The sequence below is a fragment of the Lacerta agilis genome, chromosome 4, assembly GCF_009819535.1.
Source record: "Lacerta agilis isolate rLacAgi1 chromosome 4, rLacAgi1.pri, whole genome shotgun sequence".
NCBI lineage: Eukaryota > Metazoa > Chordata > Lepidosauria > Squamata > Lacertidae > Lacerta > Lacerta agilis.
The window spans coordinates 2,087,314-2,112,082 of NC_046315.1; the positions used below are offsets into that span (position 1 = coordinate 2,087,314).

General features: G+C 47.4%; 1 protein-coding gene and 1 pseudogene across 1 annotated transcript in view; one reads left to right on the forward strand and one right to left on the reverse strand.

Moving 5' to 3' along the window:
• LOC117044872 overlaps window positions 1-24,769 on the forward strand; it is a 934,741-nt pseudogene that overhangs the window by 490,624 nt on the left and 419,348 nt on the right.
• LOC117045003 overlaps window positions 1-24,769 on the reverse strand; it is a gene marked incomplete at its 5' end in the record, with an annotated part of 374,050 nt that overhangs the window by 348,683 nt on the left and 598 nt on the right. Inside the window, 1 exon segment of the mRNA XM_033145796.1 lies at window positions 1,998-3,093. Within this exon segment, the coding sequence (XP_033001687.1) occupies window positions 1,998-3,093 (1,096 nt within the window).

The window sequence follows — 24,769 nt, forward strand, 5'->3', positions numbered from 1 at the left end:
GCGCAATTGTGCGGTAGTTGGAACATTCTTCGGCACTGCCCTTCTTTGGGATTGCAATGTAGACTGATTTTAGGAATAGGAATAGGAATAATTTATTGGCCAAGTACATTTTCCAACAAATTTTGCTTCAGCTACACTGCAATGTAAACAAACACTGTTCCGTCAGCAAACGTCCCGCGGGGGCAAGTTGTGAGACTGACCCCCAGGTAGGGACGAAGCCTGTGTGCCCTCCTGGCTACTCGAGTCCAGGGGCACATTGATATGCGATTGTTCCCCAGCGTGAAGAACAACACACACAAGCCATTAAGGCTAAAACTACTTTATTGTAGATAAGATGCAGAATATGTCTCTGCTAGCCAGCTCATTAAGTCAGAGCTGTGCATTAGGGTGTCCGGCATCTTTTAGCCAGAAACAAAAGTAAAGTACAATAGTAAAGTACAAAAACATCACGTGTGTGAGAAAGCTGGTAGAACTGGTGCCACAGGGTTCTGTCTTGGGCCCAGTCTTATTCAACATCTTCATCAATGACTTGGATGATGGGCTTGAGGGCATCCTGATCTAGTTTACAGATGACACCAAATTGGGAGGGGTGGCTAATACCCCAGAGGACAGGATCACACTTCAAAATGACCTTAACAGATTAGACAACTGGGCCAAAGCAAACAAGATGAATTTTAACAAGGCTTTTTTAGCTGCTGCATCACACTGTTAACTCATGTCAAGTTGATGGTCTACCAAGACTCCTAGATCCTTTTCACATGTACTGCTCTCAAGCCAGGTGTTACCCATCCTGTATTTGTGCCTTTCATTTTTTTTGCCCAAGTGTAGTACTTTACACTTCAGATTCTGTGGCAGTGCTTTTGGTCAGCAGAGGGTGTCACAGGGCCAGCCTACTTTCCCTTTAAAGCACACTTGGGTCTCCAGATGTTTTTGGACTACAACTCCCATCATCCCTAACTAGGAGAACCAATGGGGAGGGATGATGGAAACAGCAGTCCGAGAGCTGCTGGGGATGCAAGGTTGGGAAATGCTGCTTTAAAGCAACTTTTGCGTTTTGCCCGCAAAGAAGGAACCTCTCCACGTTTGTATTTTCTTGTGTTTTGTTTTCCTCATGACCTTTGTGCTTTTTTTCAAGAGGGAACTTTTAAAGAGAAGTTGTATGGCAAGTTGAAGAAGTATAAAAGGTTGATTTGAAAAAAACACAAAAAACTGGGGGTGGCCTCCTCAATAATTTCATGGGGGGGGGGGAGAGACCCCTAGGCCTTTAAGAGTTAGCACCTATTCCTAACCCCACAGGTTTCAGGATCAGTGCTGTCAAGTATCCCGTTTTCCCCGGGAATCTCCCTTATTTTAAGCAGTTTCCCGCTGCTCTCCCTTATTTTTTATTTCCCTTAAATTTCCCGTTTTTAATGGAAGCAGCTCCTCCCCTGCTGGCCAGGGACTGGGTGGGAAGACCTCGCCTACTTGAAGAGAAAAGCCTCAGCCCTCAAAGCAAGTGGGAGCTGTTTCCTGTGCTTACAGGGGAGTGTATTCCTCCCCCTGCATCAGCCCCTATCCGTTGCCACCAAGCCCCTCAGCCGGCCAATAGGGTTAGCTGGCGGGCGGAGCCTGGCTACCTTTGAGCAGCTGTTGCTTCCTGTCCTGTTTTGATGGGATCAGACAAGAAGAAGATGGTGCTCCATTGCGCGGAGCACATGGCTGCCCTCTTTGCTCCACTCCGAGCCCGCTTGGAGTTTACATTGCTGCTCCGCCCACTTTTGCTTCTGGCTCCGCCCACCACTGACATGTGACTGTCCCCGGGATAGGTGAGACTGCTGATCCGTTATTTTCAAATCTGAAACTTGACAGCTATGTTCAGGATGGTTACAAATAAAAACACAACATAAAAACACAAAAGAGGGCATTTTAAAAGGGCATTAGATGACAATCAACCAAAGATCTGGTTAAAAAGTTGCAGATTTGCCTGGCTCCTAAAGCTGTATAATGGTTTTTCCGACCTTTGTATGGATTCTTCTATGGGAAGTGAGATTTTGGCTTTGAATGAAAGTCTTTCCACATTCCATGCACTGATAGGGTTTCTCTCCTGTATGAATTCTTTGATGGGAAGTAAGATAGGAGCTCTGACTGTAGCTCTTTCCACATTCCACACACTGATAAGGTTTCTCCCCTCTATGAATTCTCTGATGCTTAGTGAGATGGGAGCCATGACTGAAGCTCTTTCCACATTCGAAGCACTGATAGGGTTTCTCCCCTGTATGAATTCTTTGATGGGAAGTGAGATTGGAGCTTGTACTGAAGCTCTTTCCACATTCCACACACTGATAAGGTTTCTCCCCTGTATGAATTCTTCGATGGGAAGTGAGAGAGAACCTCTCAGTGAAGCTCTTTCCACATTCCACACACTGATAGGGTTTCTCCCCTGTATGAATTCTTTTATGGAAAGTGAGGCTGGAGATCCTACTGAAGCTCTTTCCACATTCCACACACTGATAAGGTTTCTCCCCTGTATGAATTCTTCGATGGGAAGTGAGAGAGGAGCTGTGATTGAAGCTCTTTCCACATTCCACACACTGATAGGGTTTCTCCCCTGTATGAATTCTTTTATGGGAAGTGAGATCGGAGCTCCTACTGAAGCTCTTTCCACATTCCACACACTGATAAGGTTTCTCCCCTGTATGAATTCTTCGATGGGAAGTGAGAGAAGACCTCTCAGTGAAGCTCTTTCCACATTCCACACACTGATAGGGTTTCTCCGCTGTATGAATTCTCTGATGCTTAGTGAGAGAGGAGCTCGTACTGAAGCTCTTTCCACATTCGACACACTGAGAGGGTTTCTCCCCTGTATGAATTCTTTTATGGGAAGCGAGATTGGAGCTCCTACTGAAGCTCTTTCCACATTCGACACACTGATAGGGTTTCTCCCCTGTATGAATTCTTTGATGGGAAGTGAGAGAGGAGCTGTGATTGAAGCTATTTCCACATTCCACACACTGATAGAGTTTCTTTCCAATGAGATTTTGTTGATGGGAAGTGGAATGGGATCTCTGACTGCAGCTTTCTCTACACTCCAAATTTTTATGTGACTTCTCATCTCTGGGGATTTTGTCGTGGTCACCTTTGTTCTCGATTTCCGATTCATCACAATCTGTAGTGGAGACAAAAAGGGATTAGAGCCTCAGGAACAAATGGAGAAGAACTGAAGGGAGTTGGGTGTGTGTTCATTACCTGTGTTGTTTGTCATTAACCAACAAATTTATTATTAGATTCTGATGAGTTCTGGAATGTTGCTTTGTTTGATATATATCAAAATTGTAATATCATAAAATTATATATATACGCAATATATATATATATATATATATATATATATATATATATATATATATGGATATGAATTTTTTTTATTGTTGTTCAGTTATCAGATATACAATATTTACCAGAAATGTAAAATAAACGTTCCGAACAAAAAAAAAAAACAATTGCAATTACTGTATCTGCTTGATTTTGTTGATACCCCTAACAGGTTCCAAATACAATACATTTGTAGAAAGAAAATACAAATACAGCAATAATAATACAAATAAAATAAACAAAAATATCGTATCATTAAGCAAAGAAAAAATGACTAGTATAAGTTGTTCATTTTAAAGTTGATGTTCTTTCTATATGGGATCAGATTATTATTATTATTTATGTTTCATGTTTATATATGTTTTGGAAGCCGCCCAGAGTAGCTGGGGTAACCCAGCCAGATGGGCACGGTATAAATAAAAAGTATTATTATTACTACAGTGGTACCTCAATTTAAGTATTATTATTATTGTTAATATGTTTGTGTAAGGTCCTCGGTTAGTTGCTCATGACTAAACAGGAAAACTCTGACCTTTCCTTTTGTGGTTTTATTGTGCATACTATGTACAGTGCAGAGCTAAAAAGTTCATGTCTGTATCAAACGCCGGCAGAATCCAGGAATGGCCCCTTCCGGTTCTGACCCTAACAAAAGAGTTTTGGTATACGAAAACCGCACCTTCCATCCTTTCGTTTCACCCCTCAATGCCTTTGGCGTGACGGAAATTGTGTGCCTCCTCCCTCACCCCTTGGGCAAGGCGAGTGCTGGGTCTTTCCAGCATCCTCAGAGCCTCGACCCTCCATCCCCTGAGTCCCATGCCGCTCCCCACTGGAAGCCTCGCTGCGTCCGCTGCTGCCAGAGGAGGTGCTGCTGGTCATGTGGGGCTGGGGCTCTCTGTAGCATCCCGAGAGCCCTACCACCACCTTGCACTGTGCTGGGGACAGTTCCCTGACAGTTTGTAAACCGAGGGACCACTGTATTACTTATAATATTATTATTATAGAATCATAGAATGATCAGGTTGGAAGAGACCCCAAAGTCCAACCCCCTGCCAAGCAGGAAACACCATCACAGCATTCCTGTGCTGGCCCCAAGGGTTTGTCCATGAAGCGAGGTCCAAGTCCAGTCCTGGGTCTAGGGGTCCAAAGGAGGTCAGTCCGGCGGGGAGCGAGGCAGGGAGCAGGTCAAGGTCCAAGGCAGGTTCAGGCACAAGGTTGCAGGTTGAGCACACGCTTGCAACTAAGTTGCTCACGCAACTTGGGCTGGGTCTGGCTGGCTTTTATCTGGCCCTATGCTTAAGGCCGCCCCGATCCTCTGGAGACTCGCCTCTCCTCCGGGCCTGGAGGCGAGCACTCCTCCTGCAGACACTTAACTCCCTTCGCCTCTCTGCCCTGAGCCTCTGTAGCTCAGGAGAGGCTGGTGGGTTACTGGACCCAGGGGATGCCTCAGCTTCATCTGAAGAGGCTGGGAGTGGAGCACCTGCAGGCAATGGGTCCTCCCTCCCATCAGGAGCCAGAGCAGACTCTGCTGATGCCTGCACCTGGGGATCCAGCACAGGTGGGGATCCTTCAGGCTCAAGCCCTGGCCCCGGCTCAGCTGGTTCTGGAGGCGGGGAATCCTGTGCAGGCTGGGATCCCTCAGGTTCAGCATCAGAGTCTGACTCCCAGGCCATCACACCATCCCCCCTCCCAGGCCTCCCCCTCAACCGAGGGGCCGGACCAGGCTTGCTGGGGTAAGCTGCATGGAAATCACGGAGGCAGGCAGGTGCGTGGACGTTTTCCGCTGGTTCCCATGAACGATCCTCAGGCCCATACCCCTTCCAGTCGATGAGGTATTGGAGCTTCCCCCTGCGGTATCGTGAGTCGAGAATGCGCTCCACCTCGTACTCAGGCTCCCCCTCAACCAAAACTGGCTGCGGTCGTGGATTGTCTGGGTGGAACTCGTCGGGCGGGGCGACTGGACTAAGTAGGGACCGGTGGAATACTGGGTGAACCTTGAGTGATGGAGGTAACTGGAGGCGAAACGCCACCGGTGACACCTGCGCAGTGATGGTGAATGGGCCGGCAAACCGTGCATCCAGCTTTCGTGAGGGCCAAGAAGGATGCAGGTGATGGGTAGAGAGCCACACCCGATCGCCAACATGGAGTTCTGGCCCCTCCTGACGATGTCGGTCAGCCTGGGCCTTGTATGCGTCCTTGGCCTGGCGCAGTTGCTCCATCAATAATTGTTGCTGGGACTGAAGCTCCTGAAGCCAGTCTGTCACTGCGGGGACTGCGGAAGCTGGCAGCACGTCCGGGAACAAACGTGGATGGTAGCCGTAGGAGGCCTGGAACGGGGTCTGCTGGGTGGAGGCGTTCACTGCATTGTTGTAGGCGAACTCCGCCAATGGCAAGTGATCGACCCAGTCATCCTGCTGGAAGCTGCAGTAACACCGGAGGTACTGCTCCAGCACCGCATTTGCCCGTTCCGTCTGGCCATCGGTCTGCGGGTGGTGGGCCGAAGATAGACAGACCTCCGTCCCAAGGGTCTGGTGCAGGGCTCGCCAGAAGTGGGATGTGAACTGGACGCCGCGGTCAGAAACCACACGCTCGGGAAGGCCATGCAGGCGGAAGATGTGCTGCAAGTACAGTTGAGCCGTCTCCTTAGCTGTGGGTATGGACGGGCAGGGGGCACAGTGCACCATCTTAGTGAAATGGTCCGTGAAAACCAGGAGGCAGGTACAGTGACGAGATGGGGGCAAGTCTACCACAAAGTCCAGCGAGACCGTGTGCCAGGGACGCGGTGGGACTGGTAATGGCTGGAGCAGACCGGGGGGTCGCCCAGTAGGACCCTTGGCCCGCCGGCAGACATCGCAACCAGCAACATAGCGTGCCACATCAGCCTTCAGGCGGGGCCACCAGAACTCCCGGCTTACCAGATGAGTGGTCCGGTACCGCCCAAAGTGCCCTGCTGCTGGGGCATCGTGGGACATCTGGAGAACCTCAGCCCGCAATGGTCCTGGTGGGATGTATAGACGACCCTGGTGCAGCAGTAGGCCCTGGTGCAGGGCCAGCCCCGGATATCGAGGGCATGACCCGTCAGACAGTTCCCGGAGCCGTTCCTGAGCCCAAGCGTCGACCCGTTGCTGTTCTCGCACCCGAGCCTGCAGTGGCTTGGCCTCCTGAGTGGCCAGGAATGTGGCTGGTGGTAAGATAGTCGTCGGTACTGCCTGCTGTACAGTGTCTGCGACGTCCTCGGGTTTCCGGGACAGGGCATCTGCTTTCCGGTTTTGGGAGCTAGGGATGTAGCGGATCCGGAACTGGAACCGGGAGAAAAACAGCGCCCACCGGATCTGCCTTTGGTTCAACTTGCGGGTGGTCTGGAGGTACTCCAGATTCCGGTGGTCCGTTCTCACTTCCACCGGGTGTCATGCCCCCTCAAGATGATGGCGCCAGACCTCAAAGGCCACCTTGATGGCCAGTAGTTCCCGCTCCCACACGGTATAGTTACGCTCCGCTGGAAGGAGCTGCCGGGAGTAGTAGGCGCAGGGTAACAGCGGCGCATCAGGTCCGTGTTGCTGAGACAGGATGGCACCAAGAGCCGTACTGGAGGCATCAGTCTCCACCACAAAGGGACGAGAGGGATCAGGATGCTGTAAAATCGGCGCCCTCTGGAAACAGGCTTTCAACCCCTGAAATGCCACTTCAGCCTCCTCATCCCAGGAGAAGGGCGTCTTGGGGCGCAGCAGTCGGGTTAATGGGGTGGTGCGATGAGCATAACCTGCAATGAAGGTCCGGTAATAGTTGGCGAACCCTAGGAACCGCTGTAAGTCCTTGCGGTTCCGGGGCGCTGCCCACTCTCGAACCGCAGCCACCTTCCCAGGATCCATCTGCACCCCATCAGGGGAGAGTCGGTGTCCAAGGAAGTCCACTGACCGCTGGTGGAACTCGCACTTGCTGAGCTTGGCATACAGGCGGTGCTCCCGCAAGCGCTGCAACACGGACCGAACATGACTCTCGTGACGGGCTGGGTCACGGGAATAAATCAAAATATCATCTAGGTACACCACCACGTATTTGTCTAGCAAGTCCTGGAACACGTGGTTGATGTACCGTTGAAACATGGCGGGCGCGTTGCATAATCCGAACGGCATAACCAGGTATTCAAACTGCCCATACCGGGTCCCGAATGCCGTCTTCCACTCGTCCCCGGCACGGATCCGAATCAAGTTGTAGGCCCCTCGGAGGTCCAGTTTGGTGAACATCTGCGCCCCCTGCACCCGCTCCAGCAATTCTGCAATAAGGGGCAAGGGATACCGGTCTGGGATGGTGATCTTATTCAGGGCCCGGTAGTCATGGCAGAGGCGAAGCTCCCCACACTTCTTCTTAACGAAGAGTACAGGAGCGGCAGTGGGTGAGGTAGAGGGCCTAATGAACCCGCGTTCCAGGTTCTTGCGAAGGAAGTCCTGCAAGGCTTCACGCTCTGGCTCCGAAAGAGAATATAGGCGGCTCACAGGCAGGGGCGCCCCAGGCTGGAGGTCTATGCCGCAGTCGAAGGACCGATGAGGTGGCAGCTGGTCTGCTCCCTGTTCCTCGAACACGTCTAAATAGTCCTGGTACACGGCAGGGAGCGTTGACACAGCCTGCCCCATGGGGGCAGCTGCTACTAACTCGGACTGAGCATGGGAACCCGGGTCTGGGAAGCGTACAGTCCGATTGACCCAGTCGATCTGAACATTGTGCGACTCCAGCCAGTCCATCCCAAGCACCAGGGGAAACCGGGGCATGGTGGCAATGTCCAGGGTTCGCACCTCCCGGTGCTGCTGGTAGCACAGGACCAAGGGCTGGGTCTCCCGAGTAACCGCGCCCGAGCGTAGGAGCCGTCCGTCAATTGCCTCCACCTGTACTGGTTCCGGCTTGTTCTGAAGCGGCACCTGATGCTGAGTGGCGAAGGCAGAGTCCATATAGGAGCGGGTTGCCCCCGAATCCACCAGAGCGTGGGTGAGAATCCAGGGCCCACCGGGGGGGTATAGACGCACCGGTATCATGAGGTGTTGCAATTCCACTGGTGAGGGCCCATCATGCGATGCTTGGGGCCCCAGGTAGCCTGGGCCATCGGCTACTGGGGTTGGCCGTTTCACCTGCGGCTGGCGTTTCTCAGGGCAGGTTCGGGCGTAGTGTGCACTCCCACCGCAGTAGAGACACAGGTTCCCCTCCCGACGCCGAGTCTTTTCCGAGGGGGAGAGGCGAGGCCGCGCTGCCCCGAGCTGCATCGGCTCCTCCAATGACTCAGCTCTGGCCACGGAACTGCAGGGAAGCACCGGCGCTGGGAGCCCGGAGTGCCGGCGGCCCCGGGCCTGGCGACGGTCCTCCAACCGATCATCTATCTGCAGACTCCGTTGGATGAGGGCATCCAGTGTGGCAGGGCAATCCAACGTGGCCAGCTGATCCAGTATCTCGTCTGAAAGTCCCTCGAGATACTGGTCCCGCAGTGCAGAGTCGTTCCAGGTCAAGTCCTGCGCCAGCAGCCGAAATTCTGTGGCGTAGGTGGCCACTGTGGACTTGCCCTGTTTCAACCGCCGAATTGCCCGATTGGCTTGACTCCCCTTCTGAGGGTTGGCGAACGTGGTTTCCAGATGATTGCAAAACCCCATATAGTCTGTCAGCAAGGGGGAGTCTTGCCGGAGCAGCGGCAACGCCCACTTGGCCGCCTGGTCCTTCAGCAAGCTGATCAGGAAGTGCACCTTGGTGCGGTCGTCGGGGAAATCCCGAGCTCGCCCCTGAATATACAGCTTGGCCTGGGCGAGAAACATGGGAAAGCTGGCTGGGGACCCATCAAATTTCTCTGGCAGGGCCACTGGGTACTTGCCAGGAGCTGGGGCGGCGGCCCCAGGAGCCGGTAAGGCATCCAAACGCTGCTGAAGCGCCGTAACCGCATTGCTTAGCTGCTGCACGGTGTGGGTCAAGGCCTGGTTCTCCTGGGCCAATGCCACCAGCGCAGCCGCCTGGTCAGCCATGGCTACTAGTTCCTCCCGAACGCACCCCAGCGAAGGGGGAGTGCGGGTGTGGCGTGAGCAAACTGTGCTGGCCCCAAGGGTTTGTCCATGAAGCGAGGTCCAAGTCCAGTCCTGGGTCTAGGGGTCCAAAGGAGGTCAGTCCGGCGGGGAGCGAGGCAGGGAGCAGGTCAAGGTCCAAGGCAGGTTCAGGCACAAGGTTGCAGGTTGAGCACACGCTTGCAACTAAGTTGCTCACGCAACTTGGGCTGGGTCTGGCTGGCTTTTATCTGGCCCTATGCTTAAGGCCGCCCCGATCCTCTGGAGACTCGCCTCTCCTCCGGGCCTGGAGGCGAGCACTCCTCCTGCAGACACTTAACTCCCTTCGCCTCTCTGCCCTGAGCCTCTGTAGCTCAGGAGAGGCTGGTGGGTTACTGGACCCAGGGGATGCCTCAGCTTCATCTGAAGAGGCTGGGAGTGGAGCACCTGCAGGCAATGGGTCCTCCCTCCCATCAGGAGCCAGAGCAGACTCTGCTGATGCCTGCACCTGGGGATCCAGCACAGGTGGGGATCCTTCAGGCTCAAGCCCTGGCCCCGGCTCAGCTGGTTCTGGAGGCGGGGAATCCTGTGCAGGCTGGGATCCCTCAGGTTCAGCATCAGAGTCTGACTCCCAGGCCATCACAATTCCTGACAGATGGCTGTCTAGCCTCCGCTTAAAGACCTCCAAAGAAGGAGACTCCACCACACTCCTTGGCAGCAAATTCCACTGTCGAACAGCTCTTACTCTCAGGAAGTTCTTCCTAATGTTTAGGTGGAATCTTCTTTCTTGTAGTTTGAATCCATTGCTCCGTGTTATCATCATCAATGCTACAACCACCTGAGATTCAATAAGCCTGGCTCTTCTCTGGGATGGATTTTGTTTGGCCCAGTCATGGCATCCCCTCCATCTCCAATGTCAGTCGTCTCTTTGGTCAACCCAAGACTGACAGGAGCAAAAACAAAAACAGAAAACCTGAAGCTACTTATCTTTCCTAACAATTCTGAAGCTGACATTTAAGATGGCCAGGGCAGTTCAGAGCAGCCCAATCGTGGTAGAAAAAGGAATAATTTGAGGAATATTGTTCAAAGAAAAAACCCCTTGTAATTTACTGTTTATTGTGGGGGGTGTTAGGTTCCCAGGTGTTATAGGGGGCGCTGTTGAGCTCTGTGAAAATATATGAGGTTGGTCACATACAGGTATTTTTTGAATTCCCAGGCAGATATGACGATCCCAAAAGGAGCCTTACCAAGAGAGGCCACGATCCCACAATTCTCCTCCATGACGTCCTTATGCAGAGCTCTCTGTTCAGGATCCAGCAATGCCCACTCCTCGTCTGTGAAACGAACAGCTACATCTTCAAAGCACACAGGACCCTAAATGAAAAAGGGAAATGTCCTCCTCTGAGACAGCATCAATATCATCTGCTACACAATCCTCTGTTGTTTCCTTCCTGTAAATTGCGCTGTTTTTTCAATAGGATTGCTTTGCTGCACATTTTATTTGTGGATGCTTATTTTCTACTGTAATTCGCTCTACGCGGGGCTGCCCTTGAAGCTGTCCCAGAAACTCCCGCGGGTGCAGAATGCTGCAGCGAGGCTCCTCACAGAGTCCCTGCCATGGGAGCCTATTCACCCAGTGCTTTTCCAGCTGCACCGGCTCCTGGTGGAGTACAGGGTCAAGTTTAAGGTGCTGGTTTAGACCTTTAAAGCCCTATGCAGCCTAGGACCCTCGTACCTACGGGACCGCCTCTCCTGGTATGCCCCGCAGAGGACCATAAGGTCCATAAATTGCGTCACTCTAGAGAAAGTCTAGACACCCTAAGGAAGTCAGATTAGCCTCAACCAGAGCCAGGGCCTTTTCAACACTGGCTCCAACCTGGTGGAACGCTCTGTCTCATGAGACCAGGGCCCTGCGGGATCCGATATCTTTCTGCAGGTCGTGTAAGACAGAGTTGTTCTGCTTGGCCTTTAGCTTGGAATCAACTTGATCCCCTCCCCCTCTTTCTTTTTCCTTTTGTGATGGAGCTCCTATTTGGGGACTTCCCTGGCTTTTTTCTGGCCCACGTAGGACCAGTCTGGGTAGTTGGCCTTGGTGAAGATTTGACGTTTTCTTCCTCAAACAGTTTTAAGATTTGAGTTTCTACTGAAATGAGGCTGCATTTTGATGTTGTATTTTAATCTTGTTTTCAAGTTGCATTTTAATCATTTTTTTAAATATACCTGGTGTTAACCGCCCTGAGCCTGGACTTGGCTGGGAGAGCAAGGTATGAATTAAAATGTTGTTGTTATTATTATTATTAATTCTTCATTTTAACAATGGGTATTCGTCCTTGTGCAAATAGGTGGTACTCCACCGTTTGTTTTCCAAGTAATTCTCCCTACGCAAGCATTCCAGTTTCCCAGATGGAAGGATCCACATTCTCCTCTCCTCGTGAGCTGTTCTGGGGAGTTCCCTCCCATTGCCCTAGAGTCAAATACAAGTGGTTCATTGGGACATGCAGAGGGGGAGGAATGGGGAGCAGGCCACTATTTTTTTTATATGTCAACTCCTTAGAAACAAATTTTAGCATTCACTGACCAATCTAGAAATAAAATAAGCCTATTTTGGATGGCCATCTGTCTTGGATGATCGAGCAGAAATTCCTGCAATCCAGGGGGTCTCCTGGCATTGAGAGACAAGCAGGGAGAAGGACAGGGAGCCCCCGGTGGCTTCTCCTTCTCCTGACTCACCTCTGCCCCTCGACCTCCCTCCTCCCACTCTCCTCCTTCCTCTTCTGCCTCTGATTCTGGACTCCATTCTGCCACAGAGTCTCCCAGCTCACTAAACCCTGTTACCCCTTCTTCTTCTGACACCTCCTCTTCCCAGGATTCTCCCTCTTCCCCCTGTGACCGCCCATCCTTCTTCTACCTCCACTTCTTGGGCTCTGAGCCATATTCCCTTCCTGGTTCTCCGGCTGCTTCCTCCCACCATTCCTCTGTGCCCTACCAGTCCATGAAATTTCTCCATCCCTCGGCCTCTGTCCCCACAAGGCAGCTTCCCCTGACCTGATCTGGTTCCACAGCCGCTGTTTCCCTTCTGCCCCCATGAAAAGACGGATCAGGAGGTCTTGTCAGCATCATTCTGTCACCTGCAAGAGAAAAAGGGTAAGCAGGGCAGTGCCTGCTTCTCTCACAGGTGAAACACGGCATCTCTAAGTTTGTGCCCATTTCATATGTTAGTTGTGCAGAAATACATCTCCCCTCCTCCGGACCCTTGTTCCCAACTGTCTCCCCCCAAAACAAGATGAAAAGGACCCTCAGATGAGTTGGAAAACCAACAGAATGAGACCAAACAGAGAAAAACCACCTTCCTCCTTACCCAGTGGCCTCTCTCTGGTGTCCAACGGAGGCCTCTCTGCCTCACAGGAATCCAGGTCCATTTCTGCAAAATGATCCTTTCCCTGAAAAGGAAACAAGGATACAAAACAGAGAAAGGTGAGAAATATTAGAAAGAGAATGACAAAGACTTGAAGGGTGTGAGATCTCATTCCATGGATACTCTCCCAGATAACGGGTGGGCCATCAGCAGACCATTATGGGATGTTCTCTGTCCTGTATGGAGCCCCTTGGGGGTATCCAGAGGAAAGTCTCTCTCACCTGCTTTCTCTCCTCTGCCTGACTCAGGAGGAAACCTTCGGCCAGGGCCACCGCCTGGGAACTGGTCTCCGCTCCGCATTCCCTCACCCAGCTCTCCATCTCTGATGGAAGGACAGCCAGGAACTGCTCCAAGATCACCAGGTCCAGCATCTCAGCTTTCGTGTGCCTTTCTGGCTTCAGCCACTGACGGTCAAGGTGGTAGAGTCGGTTGCAAACTTCTCGGGGTCCTTTGGCCTCCTGGCAGCAGAACTGCCTCAATTGCTGGCTCTGCACCTCTGAGCGGAGGGTGTCCTCCTCACCCAGGATCTTCTGCACTGAATTTTCCCAGAATCCCCCACTGCTCCCAGTTTGGATGGCATGGCCTCCTCCTGTTCCAGGGCCAGCTGAGTCTCGCTCATCCATCTGTGCTCTCAGGAAGACAGGGGGGGAAATGGTTCCCTGAGCAAGCATGGATGAGTCTTGGAGGGAACCAGGGCTGGACTGCACCACATCCCAGACCATGAGCTGTCTTTTAGAAAAGAAAGAGGAGGAGGAAGAGGAGAAGAAATAAGTCTCTAGCCTTCTAGCTATGCAAAATGTGGAGGGAAATGAAGGCATTTCTGTGAGATTAATCAGCCTGGTTTCTTCTGCCTTCCAGTCAATGCATGAAGTCAGAACTGACTGACAAGGGAATAATTTCTATCCTGTGAAAAATGGATGCTTGGCTCTAGTGGGGGTCCTCACCCGGGGGTCCTCAGGAGTTGCTCCCCACCCCCACCCCCACCCCCCACTCCCCTGCTTCTGTCTCCTTTTCTTGCACTTGGACTCTCTGCCTCTCTCAAGACAGACTCCTGGGGTGGGGTCCCTTTTTCTTTGCTCTGAGGGCCAGGTATGTTTCTGGCCAACCCCCTGAGGGCCAAGTGGGTAGGGTCAAAGACATCTCCCTTCAAATTTAGGAAGGTATTTTAGCATTATAATTCTGTCAGATAGCTTAACACACACACACACAGCCACTGATGCCAAGGTCCCTGGAGGCTCAGTGAGTAGCAGCGCCCATTTCCGGCTGGTTTTCCAGCAACAATCCCTTTGGGCCAGAGAGGATGTGGTCCTGGGATGCCCTGCTCTGGGTGCGAGGGGATTGCTGCAGTGGCCTCCGTGTGGAGCTGCCCTTGGAGACACTGGGAAACTGGTTTGCAATGCAGCAGCCAGACTATGGGCTGAGATCCCTCTCTTTATTCCTGCCCTTTCTCTCCTCCCTTTCCTTCTTTCCTCCACGTGGGTATTTTTTTGGGGGGGGGGCTAGTCCACCTCCTCGTCCACCTTTGGAAAACCATCTGCCCATGTTTCCTCTGTTGTGCAATGATGCTGAGAGAAGTCACACAGAGTTAATGTCCTAGGGAATCCTTTGTTCAAAGAATGGGGATCTCCTGGGAGTCATTTTACTCTGAAAGGGGGGCCAAATGAGTTTGGGATCCTCTGATCTCCCGGAAGGAGAGCGTTGCAGACCTGGCCCCTCCCTGGCAGGACCCTCTCCCCCCCCCCTGCATGAGCAGACCAGGCCCCCCAGGCTGGCCCCCTCCCCTGCTGCAGCCCTGGGACCCCCACAGCCTCCCCACTGCACCCTCTGGGGGGGGGGAGAGAGAGAGAGAGAGAGAGGAGACTCACCAGATCCCAGGAGGGGACAGCCAGGCAGCCCTTGCAGGAGAGGAGGGGGGAGGGAGGGAGGGAGGGGCCTGGGCTCTGGAGGACCTGGCCCCCCTTGCTTCCTGTCCTCTCTAGGAAGGCAACTCGGTTCCCTTTAACCCTTGCAAAGCCGAGTCCGCCCATCTCAACTCTCTCTTGCTTGGAAGAACCTTGGCTTTTTGTTATATTTTATGGATTGGGGAGGCTACGCCAATGCCCAGATATCATTTTGGGGGTGAGGCTCTTGGCTGGACTCTGAGCCTCTCCTTCCCTTGGCCAGAAACCAGAGGAACAGCTTGCAGGGGAAAGGGCTTTGCAGGAAGCAAGGAATTCAGGAGTGGAGAGAGAGGAGGGGATCTGAGGGTCATCTAGTCCAACCCCCAGCAATGCAGGAATCTCAGCTAAAGCATCTCTCCTTACAAACCTCCAAGGAAGGAGAGTCTACCCCCTCCCAAAGGAGACCTTTCCCCTGCCAAACTGCTCTTAGATGTCCCCCAAGGCAGCGGGTCCTGAGTTCGAGCACTGTTGAAACAATCGCACTGGCTACCAAGGAGGGACCAAGAGAAGTTCAAAATAACTAATTCCTAGACCTGGAAATATAAATTTGGCTTAAAGTTTTGGGCATGCCTCAGACGAAGGAGTGAAAAGAATGTTGCTAACAGATTCAGCCCTGAGCAGTTAAGAAAGGAAAATCGGAAGAAGATGTGGACTTTACAATGCGTGGAGAATCCTGAACCCATTAAAAAGAGATTATACTTACTTTTCATACCCTAATAACTCAGGAAGAATTGATGCTATTTGGCTAACGAAAGACCTGACAGTAAAAATTGGGAAAGGCGATATTCAACCTAAGACTATTTCAGACCATAATGTGGTACATTTAACATTAAAATGGGGGGGGGGGGAAGGAAGGGGATAAGATGGAGGTTAAACGAAACATTAATGAAGGACGAAAGAATAATAGACAAAGCTAAAAAGACTCTAAAGGAATTTTTTGAGTTAAATTTAAATAAAGATCCAAAAATCGTCTGGGACACAAGCAAAGCGGTCCTTAGAGGATTCTTTATCCAACAAAATTCAATCCAAAAAAGCAAAAGGAAAAAAGAAAGCAAGAGTTGTTAGAATATCCTAAAGAAAAGGGAACTGGATCTTTATGCGGAACCTACCAATTCAGAAATTAAGAGAGACGTAAACATTCTGCAATCCCAATATAAAATGATAATAAAGGAAGAAATGGAGTGGAAATTAAGATGCATGAAACAAAGAACTTTTGAACAGGCTAATAAACCGGGGAAAGTATTGGCTTGGCAATTAAAGAAAAGAGAGACGGAAAGGTTTATAAATAGGGTGAAACACGAGGGGAAAATAATAGTCAATCTGAACGAAATTGAAAAATGCTTTGTCCAATTCTATACTGAGCTGTATAGAGAAGGGAAAGAGACAACACAAGAGATAAATGACTATTTGAAACGGAATTGTCTCCCGAAAATCACCAAAGAACAAAGAGAAGCATTAAATGAAACACAAAAAGGTAATTGAAATAATTTCAATGAGATTTGTTGAGATTTGTATTGGAAAATCAATAAACGTAATTTAAAAGAAAGAAAGAAACAATCGCACTGGGTACCAAGGAGGAACCAAGCGAAATTCAAAAGAAATAAATCCTATTCTCAGCATAAATGAGTAATACTTTCTGATGCATGCTTTTTATGCTAATATACAAAAGTATGCCATTTCCCTTTCCAGAAATGCTTAATTGGTAATTCAATGGACTGAAAATGAATGGTTGTTGTTATTATGTTTAGGGAAGCTTTTAATAATTGGTGGACTATAGTATTTTAATATATTGTTGGAAGTCGCCCAGAGTGGTTTGGGAAAATAATAAATAAATAAATAAATAAATAAATATTGATATTATTATTTCTTAAATTGATCATGTTATATACTCAGATAGGATAAGAGGCAGACGCAGCGCTGGTTCCAAATGTCCTTTTATTATTACCGGTAACAACGGAATTAGAACTCAAGAACAACCATGCTGCGTGTGAGCCTGCCCGAGCCAGACTGACTGTCGCATGCCAAAACTGTTCTCTGGAGACGAGTCCTTAGTTAGCTTGTTTCTGATAGGAGTGTTCGCCCTCCTAGCTCTTCTGTAATTGGCTAGGTTGCGCCAGGAGGGGGACCCTGTAAGGTGGTTGAACAGCTCCTATAGGTCTACATACATAACACCCCTCCCCCCAAATTCCAAACATTATGAAAAATAAAAATCTTTAAGGTGTGTTGGACATTTACGTTCTGGTTGGGACCGTCGCGGTTCCTAGGTCTGCACCTGCGACTGAGGAATATTCCCAAGTCCCTGTTTGCTAATTGGTGCGGTCAGCGGAGGCGGCTCTGCAGGTGTTGCCAGTTGCGGGGTTGCTGTGGACACCAGCCCAAGATCGCTCTGTTGAGGTGTCTCAGTTGGCGGCGCACCCTCCGTGTCCCCTCTCGTCCCAGTTGCCGAGTCGCCAGCTGTTTCTGTTGCACTACCCTGTGGTTCCGCTGGACGTGCTGGGTTGGGATATGACCGGTGTCTGATCTGGTCAAGGTGTCTTTTCCGAAGCAGTCCACCCTCCAGCCCCACCTCATAGGAAACCAGGCCTGTACAGTGGCCTATGGTACCTGGTACCCAACCTTGTCCTAGCCCATAGTTCCAGACATATACAGGATCCCCTGGGGCAAACCCCTTAGGTTTCTTCCGCTCCACGGTGAATGGTCGCTGCTCTAAGGCCCTGTTGAGATGTATGCGATCCAGGAGAGTATTGAGCCTCCTTCCTATAAGCAACTCAGCTGGGCTGCAGCCAGTTGCTGCGCTTGGGGTGATGTGTTGGGCCAGCAAAAACTCTGCTAAACGGAGGATCCAGTCTCCCTTTATTATACGCCTGAGCACATCTTTAGTTGTGCGAACCATGCATTCTGCTTCGCCGTTAGTGGCTGGATGAAAGGGAGCTGACCTGACGTGGCGGATTCCGTTCTTAGACACAAACTCTTGGAATTCCGCCGAAGTGAGAGCAGTTCCATTATCACTCACCAGTGTGTCAGACAAGCCGTGTGTAGCAAATAACTTCCTGAGTGAGTTTACAGTCGCCCAACTGAACGTGGTTGAGGTCGGTGTCACCTTGAGCCACTTGGAATGGGAAGCCACCACGATGAGGAACAGTTGGCCCTGGAAAGGCCCTGCAAAATCAATGTGCACCCTGGACCATGGGGAGTGTGTGGATTCCCAGGACTGTACTGGTGCCTTGGGGGGATCCAGCCACGACACTTGGCAGGGTTCACAATGTTTAACCCACCCTTCAATCTCAGCGTCTATGCCCGGCCACCAGACGTAGCTTCGGGCTAGTGCCTTCATCCAGACTATTTCTGGATGGGACACGTGCAGGCCTTCTAGGACTTTACTCCTAAGGGGGGGGGCGATGACTCGGCAACCCCACAATATACATCCCCTGTGTGTCGACAACTCGTCTTTGCAAGCTGTGAAGCTTGAGAATTCCGGTCCAGGCTTTTCAGGCCAACCCCTCCCCACCCACTCTGCAACATGGGCCAACAACCTGTCCTTCGCTGTTGCAGCAGCCACGTCTTTCACATGTAGGGGGTGAGCCACAGCAGGATCTGGGCCGTTCTCAGGCAGCGGTAAGTGGCTGAGAGCATCTACGTGCCCCATGGCTTTTCCGGGTCGGTGCTGTAGGGAATATTGGTAGCCAGCCAGGAAAATGGACTGACTCAAAACCTGAGGTGTCAGGTGTCTGGCAATCAAAACCCGAGGTGTCAGGTGTTTGGCAATCGGGGGTGAGGAGTCCCAAGAGAGGCTTATGGTCAGTCACGATAGTGAAGGGCCGGCCATAAAGTAAATAATGAATTTTTTTTACTCCTTTAACCACTGCCAGACCCTCCTTGTCAACCGGGGAATAATTGCGTTGCGCTGGCGTGAGGGTTTGAGAGAAGTATGCCACTGGGACTTCTGTCCCGTCTGTTAGTGGCCCAGAACCATGCCCACCCCGTACGGGCAAGCATCGCAAGCCAACACACACTTCATCAAAGTGCGTCAACACTGAATTAGAGATAAGCAATTCTTTGACCCCTCGGATAGCTTTTGCCTGCCGTGGGCCCCAGACCCAAGGTGATTTTTTGTCCAAAAGCCTGTGCAAGGGCTCAGCCACCACTGCCTTGTGTGGCAGGAATGCATGGTAGAAATTGAGGTTATTAATTGCAAAAAATTGGAAAGGAGAGAAAATCCCAACAATATCGGAATGGAGAAGTAAGATGTGCAAATTGGTTGAAATGGCAAAAATAACAACTAATATTATTTTTTTATTTTTTTTTATTTTTTTCACAATCAATCTCTTTATTGTTTAAAATCATAACAACTAAAAAATCTTCAGCCATTAACAAACATACATTACATACATTACATACATACATACATACATTACATTCATACTTTCAGTCATCTTACAAGTATCCACATTTATTCTTACAACACTTCATAACACTCGATCTCAAAACTTCCAATTATCCTTTTTGTATTTCTTAGTTAACTTCTTTAACAAAACATACAGTTGTGATTCTTGTTCCTACTCTTACTGTCTTCTCATACTCTCCACTTAATTTTTAAGGTTCAATCTAGATCTGCTTTTAGGATTTCAGTTAAACCACTCTCTGTTAGATATTCTTTAAATACCCTCCATTCTTTCCAAACCTCCTGAATCATCTGTCCTCTTATTTTGCCCGTTGTTTTGGCTAACTGTAAGTATTCTATCATTAGGTTTTGCCAATCGGCTATAGATGGTATAACCTTGCTTTTCCAGTTTCTAGCCACTAGCATTCTCGCTGCTGTGGTACCATACATACATAGAACTCTTTTCTCTTTTTTAATTTCATCTGGTAGAATACTTAATAGGAATGTTTCTGGTCTTTTTTTAAAATTGGTTTTTATCAACTTTTTCAATTCTTCATAGATCTGGTTCCAATAATTGTTTACTTCTGGACACGTCCACCACATATGCTTATAAGACCCAATTTCATTTCCACACCTCCAACACAATGGGGATCCATTCCTGTACATCCTTACTATTTTTTCCGGGGTGAGGTGCCACCTATATATCATTTTCAATATGTGTTCCCTTAAGTTGTAGCAGGCGGTAAATTTTATATCTACCCGCCACAACCTTTCCCACTGCTCCATTAATATATTATACCCGAAATCCTGGGCCCACTTCACCATAACAGATTTTACCTCTTCCTCTTTTAGATCCCATTCTAACAGTATGTTGTAAATATTTGAAATATACTTCCCCTTGCTTTGGATTACCTCTTTCTCGAATCTTGATTTTTCTTTTGCCAAACCACTTTTTTTGTCTATTATAAATCTTTGATAAATTTGGAAATACTGTAGCCAATCATTTAAGTGTTCTTTAATTTCTTCATATTTTTTCAGATGCAGATCGTTCTCTTTTTCTTCCAATAACATTCGATAGGTGGCCCTTCCTCCCTCCATATTTATCTTTTTAATTGTTATCACATCTATGGGTGATGTCCATAAGGGGATTTTGGGTTCTAGGATTCCCTTATATTTTATCCATATTAAATACAGTGATTTCCTAATTAAATGGTTCAAAAAACCCTTGTGGACTTTTACCTTTTCATATAGTAGGTAGGAGTGCCAACCATATCTGTTTTCCACACCTTCTAAATCTAATAATTCATAATCTTTTAAAGTTATCCAATCTCTTATCCAATTTAGTGCTGCGGCTGCATGATATAACTCCAAGTTTGGCATGGCAAACCCTCCCCTTTCTTTCCTATCAGTCAGTAATTCAAACTTGATCCTAGGTCTTTTCCCGTTCCATATGAATTTGGCTAGATCCTTTTTCCATTCTTTAAAGACTTTCATGCCCCCCAATATTGGTATTGCTTGAAATAGATATAGCATTTTTGGGAGGATGCTCATCTTAGCCACCGATATTCTTCCCCACAATGAAAGGTTTAGTTTGTTCCATGTCTCCATGTTTGCCTTTACTTCTCTCCATGTTTTTTTATAATTATCATCAAAAAGATTGATACTTTTAGGTGTTATATTTATTCCTAAATACTTAGCCTTATTTTTGATTTCCAATCCTGTTAATTTATGTAGTTCTTCTTTTTCAATTTTGTTCAGATTTTTGGTCATCAGGGTAGTTTTTTGATAATTTATTTTAAGCCCCGCCACCTTTCCGTATTCTTTGATTATATCTAATGCTATCGGTATATTCTCTTTGGGTTCTTGTGTCGTAATTATTAGATCATCGGCGAATGCTCTCACCTTATAGGTATTCTTTCCCACTACAATTCCTTTTAGTTTTCTTTCTTTTCTAATGTTATTTAGTAGGACCTCTAATACCAATACAAACAACAAGGGTGAAAGGGGACACCCTTGCCTGGTTCCTTTGGATATTTGGAAGCTATTCGTTACGCTCCCATTTATGATTAACCTTGCTCTCTGCTGGTTGTAGATTGCCTCTATAGCCCTCCTCATGTTTTCTTTAAATCCAATTTTTTCCAGGTGTCTTTTCATAAACTCCCAGGAGACATTGTCAAATGCCTTTTCGGCATCCAAAAGCAGCAAAGCTGCTTTTTTATCTATTTTAAACTCTAAATATTCTAAAATATCTATTATATTCCTTATGTTATTTGAGATTTGTCTACCTGGTATAAATCCTGCCTGATTGGGGTGTACGATATCTTTAATTACATTTTTTAATCTGTTGGCAATCACCCCTGCAAACAATTTGTAGTCACTATTTAAGAGAGAGATCGGTCTGTAATTTTTCATTAGGTCGAGGTCCGCATCCTGTTTGGGTAGGAGTGTAATATATGCTTCTCTCCAAGAGTCTGGTAAACTTCCTTTAAGTAATATTTGGTTCATTAGATCTTTTAATGGATTTATCATTATTTCTTCCATTTTTTTATAATATTCTATCGGTAATCCGTCGGGTCCTGGTGATTTCCCGGTTTTACATTTCTTCATTACATTTCTGATCTCCTGTACTGTAATTGGGGTATCCATTTCTTTTGCTTTTTCCTCTATAATAGTCTCTAATTTGTATTTCTCTAAGTAATTATTTATTTCTTTACAATCTTCTTCCTTTTTCTTATATAATTCCTCATAATACTTCAGAAAATTATCTACTATCATCTGTGGTTTGTTTATATATTTATCCCCAATCTTTATTCTATTTATCATTTTTTCATTTTTTCTTTTTTTCAATTGCCAAGCAAGAAATTTGCTTGGTTTGTTTGCAAATTCGAATTTATTTCGGTTCCAAATTTTTAAATTCCATTCCATCTCCTGTTCTACTTTGGTTTTATATTCTGTTTTTAACATATTTATCTCTTTTCTTAATTTTTCATTTTTTGGGCTCTTATATAATTCCTTTTCTTTTTTATTCAAATCCTCAATTATTCTTTTTTTTTCTTTTTCCTTTTCCCTTTTTTTCCTGATATTCTGTTTTATGAAGTAGCCTCTGATAAATGCTTTCCCTGTATCCCATATTATTCCTTGCTCCATTTGCTTATCATTATTTAATTTGAAAAAATCCACTAATTCTTTTTTTGCACCTTCCAGAATTTTTTCATCATATAACAGATCGTTATTTAATTTCCATCTTCTTATTCCTGTTGACCATTCTGGTCTCAATTGAAGTAGCATTGGGTTATGGTCAGAAAATGTCCTTGGTTCTATTTTAATTTCCTTAATTCTATTCAATAAATCTATTGACAACCAGATCGCATCTATTCTGCTTGCAGTTTTTTTTGCACTCGAAAAATATGTGTACTCTCTTTCTATTTCGTTTTGAAATCTCCAGCTGTCTTTCATGTCTAATTTTCCCATCATTCTAAAAAAGGTATATGGCAATTTTCCTTGATTTTTCCCATCTCCTTTCCCCGTTCTATCTAATTGCGGGTTGGCTACCCCATTTAGGTCCCCCATCATCACCATTTTCCCTTCGGCAAATTCCATCAGTTTAGATTCAATCTTCTTAAAGTATTCTACTTTCTTCCCGTTAGGTGCATATATTCCTATAATATATATTAGCTCGCCTCTATAAGTGATCTTGAGAATAACCGTTCTTCCCTCTTCATCAACATAAATTAATTGTGGCTCCAGGTTGGATCTTGCATAAATCACTACCCCTCTCTTCTTTTTCTCATCCGCTGCAATAAATTCAACTCCTAGTTTTGGGTCTATTAATATTCTTTTGTGGTCTCTTTTTATGTGGGTTTCTTGTAAGCAAATAATATCTAACTTTTGTTTCAGTAGTACGTGTCTTATTCTGTTCCTTTTTACCTTATTATTTAAACCATTCACATTCCATGATAATATTTTGAGATTCATTTTATTGTATTAAACTACACACCGTTATGTTAAAACTCTCTATTCACTTTCAGAGCTACTTTCTTCTTGCGTTGTCTCTGGGTTGGGTTCTTTTCCTATTTGCAGTCTCTCACCTCCTAATTCCTTCCTGTACCTTTCAAAAAAGAGGTCAGCATCTTCTGGTGTATCAAACCTCCTCCTCTTCCCTTTGAAACTAAAGGATATTCCTTCCGGATATTCCCACTTGAAGGCAATAGACTTTGCCCTCAGTGCCTTGTTCTCCTCTGTCAACTCCAATACTTGCGTCTTCAATTCTGTAATTGCTTTGGTGTTGCTCTCTATTCTTCCATTCATTTGATCTAGCTTTTCTTCAATTCCTTTCATGTTGTTGTTTACTTCCACTTTTAAGTCATTAAATTCTTTCTTCATTTCTCCTATATCCCCTCTTATGTCTCCTCTTAGGCTCAGGATCAGCTCTTTAATTTCCATATCTTGTTCTGTGCCTGAGTTTCTTCTTGTGTTATATTTTTTAATTGTTGTCATTATACAATTCTCTGTCCTGTAATTTCTTTATTCCTTTAATTTCTTTTTATTTATTTCTTTTCACCAGTTCTTGACAACCTGCAATTACTCCTCTTGCCACTTGTGTCGCTGTCTTTTCTTCCTTTCTATTTCTATTTCTTTCTCCTTGCAGTCCCACTAGTGGCCACTGATGTCGCTGTTTTCGGAGGTTTCCCTTTCTTTACTGGGCTTCTGCTTTAAGGTCTTTCTCCGCCTCTTTGTTGCTCACTTCCTTCTGCCTCTGCCTCCTTTCATCACATCTCCCCTCCCATCACAACTCCACGCTACTCCATCTTTGTCTCTCGTAAGTAAAATACTTTATTTTTTATCAGAGAGTCTCTTTAAATTTCTTTAGATCCTGTTAAAGACCAGAAAGCTCCTCTTCCTTTGTCAGCGTTAGATTGCTGGGTCTCACAAAAATAGCGTCTTTCTCTCCTTTCTCTTTCACTCTCCTTTATTTCCCTTTCTTTCTTTTTCCTTTTCGCCTTATATTTATCGGAAAAAGGAGAGGTTTACCGCAGTATTTCTCTTATATATAGTCCATTTTAATCGATTGAGCCTTTAATTGTCTGTAGTGAGATCAATTACATTAAGGATAATTTCCGTTTTCTCCCTTTTCCCCCTCAATTCCGAAATCCAGTCTCTAATCGGCAGGATTTGTTGTTACAGTCTATAAATTATGCCGATTAGGTAGTGATCTAGGGGTGGTATAAAGTTGGAAGCTTTACCGCTCTTTCGCCGTTCCGAATTCCGGGGCTTTTTCGCCAGGAGTCGTTCTAATCCTCGTGCCGGGTCCCTCCACTCTCTTACCGCTAAGCAAAAGAATTCGGGGTTCCCTTCTGGCACCGCTGGATCCTTCGGCTGAGGGTCACCCCCTCAAGCCTTTTCGGGGTCGTGCAGCCCTCACAGCACCCCAAAAAACTCCATGGCGAACGCTCCAGCTTGCAGCTTTCGCGGAGCGCGTTCGTTCGCGGTTGCGGCAAAACCGGAAGTCAATAACAACTAATATTAGAGGTTGCTCCAATCAAGAAATAATAAAGGAATGGGAAGGAGTGAAAGATTATTTAAGGGTATATTGTTCAGATATTGATATTCTGGCAGATTTGGTATAAATCAAACAGGGGAAAATATTAAGGAAAATAAAGGATTTAGGATAATG